At 44.2% G+C, this 9,971-nt stretch overlaps 1 protein-coding gene across 16 annotated transcripts in view; it reads right to left on the bottom strand.

Annotated features, from left to right (window-relative positions):
* CLASP2 (cytoplasmic linker associated protein 2) overlaps positions 1–9,769 on the bottom strand; it is a 180,867-nt gene extending 171,098 nt beyond the window's left edge. For 8 of the 16 annotated variants that reach the window (XM_039253708.1, XM_039253706.1, XM_039253705.1 and 5 more), the window contains exon 1: positions 9,381–9,769. In XM_039253708.1, coding sequence (XP_039109639.1) covers positions 9,381–9,575 — 195 coding nt within the window. In that variant the 5' untranslated portion in view covers positions 9,576–9,769. The remainder of the gene's footprint in view (positions 1–9,380) is intronic. The other 8 variants (XM_039253718.1, XM_039253711.1, XM_039253715.1 and 5 more) reach the window with 1 other exon arrangement.
* Between the last annotated feature and the right edge of the window lie 202 nt (positions 9,770–9,971).

Genomic DNA, 9,971 nt, shown 5'->3' on the forward strand with positions numbered 1-9,971 from the left:
CAGGTCTCCTGAAGCAAGGGAAACAAAAGCAAACATAAACTACTGGGACTCCGTCAAAATAAAGTTTCTGCACAGCAAAAGTTCCGCTTCTAACTCTAGTTCTGCTCTCTCGACCACATCTGAAGTTACTTTCTCCACTGAACCCCTGGAAGTCCTCAGGTTCTTCCAAACTCCGGTTCATGTTGCTATTCTGACCGCTTTCCAGGAATCACGAATGTTCTTAACGGCATCTAGAATGGTGAATCCTTTCCAGAAGGTTTTTCCAATTTATTTTGCCCAGCTCCATCACAGGAATCACTACCTATGGCAGCTAGAGCCTTATAAAATGCATTTCTTAGATAATAAGACTTTGAAATTACTCCTGATCCATGGGCTGTAGAGTGGATATCGTGTTAGCAGGCAGGAAAACAACATTAACCTCCCTGCGCATCTCCACTGGAGACCTTGGGGGACCAGTGCATTGTCACGATCAGTAATATTTTGAGAGGAATCCTTTTGTCTTCAGCAGTAATTCTCAGCAATGGCTTAAAATATCCAGGAAACCATATTGTAAATAGAGGTGCTCTCACCCAGGCTTTCTATTTACAGAGCACAAGGAGAGTTGATTTAGCATAATTCTCAAGGGTCTTAGGATTTTCTCAATGATGTGAGCACTGCCTTCAACTTAAAGTCACCAGCTGCCTTCACTCCTAACAAGAGAGTCACCCTGTCCTTTGAAGCCAGGCTTTGACTTCTCTCTAGACGTGAGACTCCTAGATGGCATCTCCTTCCTAACAGAAGGCTGTTCCGTCTACACTGGCAATCTGTTGTTTAGTGGAGCTACTCGCAGGAATCACCCTCACTAGATCCGCTGAGTAACCTGGAACTTCTGTGGCCCCTTGCACTTTTATGTCATGGAGATGCTCCCTTCCTTAAACTTCATGAACCAACTTTCGGCTTCAGACTTCTGTGGCTTCCTCACCAAGCTCAGCCTCCACAGAATTGAAGAGAGTTAGGGCCCTGCTCAGGATGAGGCTTTGGCTTAAGGGATTGTTGCGGCTGCTTCGAGCTCCTACCCAGACCACTCAAACTTCTGTCTCTAGATCAGCAATAAAGCTGTTTTGCTTTCTTATCACACATGCGTTCATTGGAGTAGCACTTTTAATTTCCTTCAAGAACCTTTCCTCTGCAGTCCCAAGTTGGCTGTTTGTCACAAGAGGCCGAGCTTTTGGCCTGTCTTGGTTTTTGACTTGCCTTCCTGAGTTTAATCATCTCTAGCTTTTGATTTAACGTCAGACACATGCAACTCCTTCTTTCTCTAGAACACTTAGAGGCCACTGTCGAGCTAGTAACTGGCCTCATTCCAGTGCGGCTGTATCTCAGGGAACAGGGAGGTCTGGGGGGGAGGAGAGACGGGGGAACGGCTGGTCGGTGGAGCAGTCAGCACACACACAGCACTTACAGGTCACGTTTGCCATCTTAAACGGGCACGGTTCGTGGTGCTCCCAATTACAACAGAGCAACGGCAACATCTGAAGTTCCTGACCACAGGTCATCACAACATACGGTAATGAAACAAGTTTGAAATACTGTCAAGATTTACCAAAGTGTGACGTACAGAGAACACAGTGACCAAGTGCTGTTGGGAAAATGGCACCAAAAGACTTGTTTAATGCACGGTAGCCACAACCTTCAGCGTGTAAAAAATGTAGTATCCATGAAGCACAATAAAGCAAAGCACAACAAAATGAGGCGTGCTTGCCTTTCTATTATAAATGGTGCCAATGAAACAGGGCACCTGGGTGGCCCAGTCAGTTAAACGTCAGACTCTACTTCTGCTCAGGTTATGATCTCACGGTCAGGTAATCTGTGTGAGGCTCCGGGCTGAGGGTGGAGCTTGCCTCTCTCCCTCTCTCTCTGTCTCAAAATAAATAAACATTTTTAAAAAAGTAAATGGGGGAAGTTTCTCTTTATAAAGTATTCTAGTTAATAAGTGAAGGAATGACAGAATTAGAATATCATTCTGCAAGGGCGCCTAGGTGGTTCCACTGGTTAAGTGCCTGACTTCAGCTCAGGTCATGATCTCATGGTTCATGAGTTCAAGCCCCACGTCGCACTCTGTGCTGACAGCTAAGAGCCTTCAGATTCTGTGCCTCCCTCTCTCTCTGCCCCTCCCCCACTCACGCTCTGTCTGTCAAAAATAAATACATTTTTAAAAAACCAAAAAAAGATTTGAAGGTTCTATACTGCTGGCTTTGAAGATGAAAGAGGCTGCAAACCAAGAAATGGCATGCAACTCCCAGAATCTTGAAAATTCTCTCCTCTAAATTCTCCAGAAGGTAACAATCTTGCTGAAACCTTGATTTTACCCCAATAAAGCCCATTGTGTACTTCTGACCTTCAAAACTCCAAGGAAATAAATGTACTATATGTTGCTTTAAACTACTAAGTGTCTAGTAATTTGTTATAGCACCAACAGGAAATTGATATATTAATCACAATGTGGAAATCTTATTTGGATCCTAATTTTTCTTACAATAATTAATTTAAAAATTTGTATGAGGTTTTCAAAAATTAGAAGTTTGACCCTACATGTTTGATATCAAGGAATCACTGTGTTACATGTGATAATGGTAGTGAGGTTATGTTAATTTTTTTTTAAAGAACACTTACTTTGAGACACTAACTAGAAAGTCTTATTGATGAAACAATGTATCTGTGATTTGTGACAAAGTAACGGGCATGATTAGCCATGGACTGGTGTTGTGGGTAGATTTGTTTACTCTGTCTACCTTTACATATGTTAAAAATTCTTCATAGTTAAAAGCTAAAAAAAAAAAATTACAGTAAGTGTGATTCCTCATGGTGAAATGAACATACCCTTCAAACAAAGGAACAATTCAAGGCCCACACTCTTATTCAACCTCATCCTGAGGGCCTAAGCCAATGCACCAAAACCAAGCAAAACTAAAGAAATGGAAAGAAGAAGCAAAACGATCATTATGGTCTGATATTATACAGTAGTCTCTCCTCATTGCCAGTTTCGCTTTCTACAGCCTCAGTTACCCAAGGTCAACTGTAGTTTGGAAGCAGATAATCGTCACCAGAAGGTCAACAGTAGTCTGACGCTGTATTTCAATGCACACATCATTAACCTAACTTCATCTCATCACTCCATTATCACACATCATCACAAGAAAGGGGAGTACAGTACAAGGAGATTTTAAGAGAGACAACATTCATATAACTTTCATTACAGTATGTTGATATCAATGTTGTTTTGTTATTATTGTCAATCTTTTGAGGTGCCTCACAAAAATTAAACTTTATCATAGGTGCGTATGGTTAAGGAAAAATGTAGTACATGCAGGTTCTAAGGTTCTAGCTGCCATTTCCGGCATCTGCTGGGGGTCTTGGAAAACAGACTCCCAGATTCCTCATGGATGAGAAGGGACCATGTGTAGAGAAAACCTAAAAGAATCCACAAACTACAGGAAAAAAATGTTCTGAATTATAAGTAGGTTGGCCATAAAAATCAATATACCGAATGCCATTTCAATATGTCAGAAAGCATAATTTAAAAAATAAAACAGTCGCATTTATACCCTCAGTAACCATGAGAGTAAATCTTAACAAAATTCACATAAAACCTATTTGGAGAAAATAATGCAACATTAATGACAAAACATTAAGGAAGACGTAAAACATTTTCACAGGTAAAAGAGGTCATTATAAAAGATACCAAGTCTTCCCCAAAAAAGAGGATATTTCAATATAATCCCATTAAAAGCCCAATGTTTTAGTGCAACTTGACTAGCTGATTCTAAAATTCACATGGATTAGTAAATAAAGAGCCAACAGTAGCCACCCCATTGCTGAAGGATATGGTGAGGGAAACTGATATAGCAAACATCAAGATTTACCATGAAGCTAGAAACGACTTTCCTGAATTTCCATTTGGACATCTTTCAACTTAGCCTATGTTTCGGCTAAGGATCCTTTCAGTGGAATATGAAAGCCCTCAAAAAAGAAGAAAAGGGGGGTGCCTGGGTGGCTTAGTCGGTTAAGCGTCCGACTTTTGCTTAGGTCATAATCTCGCGGTTCATGGGTTCGAGCCCCGCGTCGGGCTCTGTGCTGACTGCCAGCTCAGAGCCTAGAGCCTGTTTCAGTCTGTGACTCCCTCTCTCTCTGACCCTCCCCTGCTCACGCTATCTCTCTCTCTCCTAAAAATAAATAAAAAACATTTTTAAAAAAATCTAAAAAAAAAAAAAAGAAGAAGAAAAGAAAACATCTATTGCTGTATTCTACTCAGCTCCTCACTGTTTCCTTAGGAACTCAGATACCTCCATTCAGTCCTTTAAAACATAAAAGCAAAAAAAGTGTACTTTCTAACAGGTACATATAAAATACAAAAGCAAAAATATAAGCATACATTAAATATGTAAATATAAAAGTATAAAAATAAAATCTTAGAAACATAAAAGCAAAATAACATTTTTTAACAGGTAGAAAAACAGAACTCTAAAAAGCAAATTTGGAGCTAAGACCAAGCTTAAATTTTAGGGTGTTTTAAAGCCATAAAGCTGAGGGCCACCTGGGTGGCTCAGCTGGTTAAGTGTCTGACTTCGGCTCAGGTCATGATCTCATGGTTTGTGAGTTGGAGGCCCACGTCAGGCTCTGCACTGACCATGTAGAGCCTGCTTGGGATTCTTTCTCTCTCTCCCCTCGCCCTGCTTCCTTGTGCTCTGTCTCTCTGAAAGTAAATAAACATCTAAAAAAATTAGAAAAAAATTTAAATGAAATCAGTTAGAGGTTTTGTGTTTTTCTCCATCTACCTTCAGTTGCACTGGTACCGGTATGGGATGGGCAAGGTTCGATTAACCAGAATTGCATCTTATCAAATGAGGACCATGAAATAAGTGTGAAAAGGGAGGAGAGAATGAAGAACAAATGTCAGGTATGACTGACCGACCAGGAAATTTCAGCTCAGGAAATTTCAGCTCAGATGAGAGTGTGTGATAGTCAAAAGATAACTGGATTGGGGTGATCAAACTCTTTAAGATGGAAAATACGGTTCAGGATTTAGAGTTCTAGAATATCACAATCACCAATCAGTAATGCCACTTGTGAAGTCTGAATCGCCAGACAACCACACACCTGTTGTGGCCTGAACTGACTGCGGCCGCATCTGTAGCACTGATCGTCTAACGACCATTATGGCTTCATGGAGAGTCAGGCGGGCACATGTACGTATTGAAATCTACTTTATCTCATTACAAATTACATAGAAATTTCCTTTTTTAGTGCAGTTAGGACATTATTGGGATTTTGAAAAATTATGTGTACTCGGTATCATGTACAAATTTTATTTCAGGATTATAAGGGAGACATTAAAAGAGGGCACTGAATTGGACAGGGTTCAGAATCACGGCCTTTCTCAACTCTCATGCACATACACAAGGTGACAGCATGAAAGGATGGTTACAGCAAAAAAAAAAAAAGAAAAAACCAAAAACAACCTGGACATTCTTTAAGAAAAACAATGGACAAGATCCAGATATAAATAGCTAGGTCTCAATTTTTATTTAAGCAACCTAAGAAATGGTATATTTTAAGAAATTGATGGTTTATGAGAAATACAATCAAGGTGAGGCTGGAAAGTGTCCTCCGAATGGCAAAGAGGCTGTGATTTTGGATTCTGAAAAGACTTGAAATCTTAGTACATTACGTAGCTGAGCACTACATACTTATGATATAAATGCTATTTACCTCTCTATTTTTTAGAGTCAACTTATTATGATAGCTGCAGATAAACAGTATAAAAAAGGAGAACTGACAAATGTTAGGCTATTGAATGAAGAGTCAGTTTACAGAAGAGCAGAAAGGGAGGAGGAAAATCTTAACCTCCCCTAAGTTCAAGTACTCCTCCATCAATTTACCAAGTTTACAACAGATGCTCAAGAAAGGCGATTACCCTTAAGTCTTCTCTCTCAACCCACCAGGAGGTCCCACTCTATGATACTGGCTCTACCCGCAAATTCAATCTCAGCCTTCCACTTCCCACTGCCACTGCTACCAAAGCAGGTTCGGCCGCCGCCATCTCCTTGCTTCTTCTGTTGCTCCTTCACAGTCCACCCGCCGCAAAGCAGCCCTTCCTCCACGTAAAACCCTCCACTGGCTTTGAATAAAATCCTATAAGGCCCTTTCCACCTGCCTCCTCGATCTCACCTTTCTTAACACCTCTCACTGGTAAACTCTAGCTAGGGCCTCCCCATCTACAGTTTCCTGTCTACATCATTCCTCACTCCTACATTCATGTCATGTCTGTACCCAATTTTCGCCTCCCTTTCGTGACTACCCCCAAACAGTCTCATCTTACCCTCATTCCATCACATCAGTTGATTACAATCACTTGCTACCTGAAATTAGCTACACTGTATACCCTTCTGCCTTTCTCTTTCTACTAGGATCTATCTCCATGATGGCAAGGATCTGACTTTCCCATGTGCTCTTTTTAATTTTTTAAATGTTTTCTTTATTCTTCAGACAGACAGAGAAAGAGCACGATCAGGGGAGGAGCAGAGAGGGAGACACAGAATCCGAAGCAGGCTCCAGGCTCCGAGTTGTCAGCTCAGAGCCTGATGTGGGGCTCGAACTCACAAACCGCAAGACCATGAGATCGTGACCTGAGCCGAAGTCAGACACCCAACCGAGTGACCAGGTGCCCCAATGACCATCTATTTGAAATTCCAACACCTGCATCCTGCCCAACACTACTCCCTTCCCTGCTCTTTTCTCCGAAGCACTTACCCCCATCTAACATAGTGTAGATTCTAGTTATTCATCTGGTTTATTCCCTACCTCCACAACCAACTAAGTCCACAAAGGCAAGGATTTGTTTTTCCACTCCTGTATCTGAAGTGCCTAGAAGAGCGCCTGCTTGTCGTAGGTCCTCAATAAACATCCGAATGAAGCCAAATGAATGATCTTTCCTAGTTTTGTTCACAGCAGGATTCTCAGGGTCTAGAACACCACTAGCATCATCACTCAAATTTATGAAAGTAATGATGGCTATTAAGACAAATTCCAAAGTACTATCAAATCCAAAGAAAATTATATTTTGCTCAGCATAATGTGAAATTTAAGCACAATTCTCTATTTGTGTGTATGTGCAAAGAATTCCATGCTATGCTTTTTTTTTTCCAAATGAGTTAAGTATGTTTTATTGTATCTTGGGTAAAAAATGATGACCTAGTTTGGTAACTTAGTTTACAAAACCAAGTAAGAAATGAATTCAAAAGCCCTCTAACAATGTCAGAAGAAGGTTTTACATACAGCATTCAGCAGAAAGAAGAGAACTAATGGTTCAGGAAGGAGAAAGCAGAATTGATAAATTAATATCCTTAAGTAGGCAAGAGACCATGGAAGGGAGGAAGACAATTCACTCCTGCAAGAGAGCAGAATGGAGAGTACATGGGCACAGTGACAAGGGAGCGTGTGGATGAGGCTGTGGAAGCCTGTGGTGGTTTGCTTCTGGTTGTGGACACCGTCTCTGGCTACAGCATCTCATGAGGAGCAGAGAGAGCATGTGTAATAAAGAGATGAGAACCTGCGTCAGATCCTGGATGGATTCTAATTCAATTTTTTTTAATGTTTATTTATTTTTGAGAAAGAGAGACAGACAGACAGACAGACAGAGTGACAGTGGGGGTGGGGCAGAAAGAGAGGGAGACGCAGAATCTGAAGCAGGCTCCAGGTTCTGAGCTATCAGCGCACAGCCCAATGCAGGGCTCGAACCCAGGAACTGTGAGATCATGACCTGAGCTGAAGTCGGATGCTTAACCGACTGAGCCACACAGGCACCCCAGATTCTGATTCTTCAGGAGCAGTCCAACAGCAAATAGAGCACTGAGTGGAACTGGTGCATAAAGCCATTAAGGAAAAATTGGGCTACCGTGGAATCTCACAAGCCAAGAGGTGTGTTTCAAGACATGGTGCATGTGAAGAATGAAATGGCCCAAAGGGAACTCGCCAGTTGGCGTAAAGGTGACACACTTCACTTGGGAAGGGGAGGAAGCCCTACCAAAGAGCTGACTTTTTCTACAAGAGTCTATAGTACAACATGACATGAATTATCTTGAGCAGGTATATGCCTCGACATGGTAAGCAAATTTAGCTTGTTTCTACCATAGACATAATAACCTCCCAAATGGTACGGATATATTAAACGTTAACTTTTTCTGAAGCTTTAAAGAATGATGAGACAGTATGTCATAGAGCATCAGAGTGGTTGATTCTCAAACGGTTTATTATCCTTGTAAAAGTCAACCCCTCCCAAAACACATGTTTAAGTTTCACCACTAAATCTGCAGAGTAGTAGAGTTTGTCTTTCTACTCTATGAGCATAAAGTTCTCAAAGTACAGCCCATTCGCAGGGTTGTGAGTATAAATTACCGAGAAGAATCACTTCATCCACAGATTCGAGCTAGCATTTTAAAGCAACACTGCCACCAGAAGACTAGAAGGAAAAATAACGGCTAAAAACCACAGTACAGGCTAATTACGGAATATTTACCAAGTCTCCCAACGTGGCTACATTACAGCCCGCCCCCCATCAGTTCTTCAAAAAACACCCGTTCCTTCTTGTATAATTTTTTTTCAGCATAAGCTAACCTACTAAGATACAGGTTTCAAATCCGAAGGCAGTCCTCCACTGCAGTAAAACGAGCTAACAAAGAGCATATAACTGTTTTCCGTCCACAGTAAATGAAAAATACATAATGCCCTGGGGTCAGCATCTTTGTATTAGACTTAACAGTAAATGTAACCAGGCACCTGATGAAGCTCTAAAGATGCCTGAGTGACAAAGAGCACAACCTTCCAGACGCAAAATTTATTCAAGAGAAAAAAAAAAAAGAAAGAAAGAAAAGAAACAAGATGAAACAGACTAGACGATCACTAAAGAAGAGAGATTAATTTAACATACTCTTTTGAACTTAACAATTGTATCCTGAGGTCCTCCGTCTTCGTCTAAGTAGTGTTTACACGAATACGCACAAACGCAAAAAGTCTTCGAGCGCTTTATGTACGCAGATTATCAATGATTTTTAAACAGGTGGTGGGACATTGTGTCCTAACGCCAAATAACTCCGCGTCGTGTCTCGGAATCGCCGAATCCGCCACTGTTCACAACTGGGGAAACACTGGGTCGTGGTGGGACCCAAGTCCCCGGCTCAGGTCCAGGGACCCCCACCCCCCGCCCCGAGCTCAGAGGCTTCCCCTTCCCGGCGCGCTTCCGAGGCGCCAGGCGCACCCCGGGGGCTCGCACGTCCGGGATTAAAGGGCTGGCCGGGGAGGGCGTGCCCGGCCCCGGCCCCGGCCCCGGCCGCGCCGCGGCTTACCCGGTAGTTGCTCGAGCCCACCCAGCCGGTGAGCGCGTCGATCGTCTTGCTCAGGCGGCCCAGGTCCTCCTCCAGGTCCGGGATGGCGCCGGGGGCGCCCAGATAGAGCAGCAGCTCCTGGCCGACCCGCAGGCGGCCGCCGACGTCCTTCTGCAGCACCTGGGCGCCGAAGTACTCCATGCCGCGGGGCTCCATGGCCGCCCGCCCGCCCGCACGCCCGCCCGCGGGGGACCAGCTTCGGCCGAGCGCCGCCCAGCCGCCCGTGCGGGTCCCCGCCGCTGCGGGCCGGACGCGCCTCGCGGGGCGCGGCGGGCTGCGGGAGCGGCGCCAGGCGCCGAGCGGCCCCCAAACTAGTCAAACTCGGCGCCCCCCGCCACCCAGCCCGCTTTAGAGGCCGCGGCCGCCGGCGACGTCAGCGCGCGCGTGACGTCAGCGCGACGTCGGCGAGCGCCGCCCCTCCCGCCTGCCGCTCCGCCGCCGCGGCGCCCGCCGGGGCTGCCGGGCGTAGCGGGACCGCGGGCGGGTGGGTCGGCGTCCCGGTCGGCGTCCCCCCGGGGGCGGCGCGTTCCCTGGCGTCCGCCGCCGCAGCTT

Source organism: Hyaena hyaena, unplaced genomic scaffold (genome assembly GCF_003009895.1).
Source record: "Hyaena hyaena isolate Hyena2069 unplaced genomic scaffold, ASM300989v1 scaffold_459, whole genome shotgun sequence".
NCBI classification, from domain to species: Eukaryota; Metazoa; Chordata; class Mammalia; order Carnivora; family Hyaenidae; genus Hyaena; species Hyaena hyaena.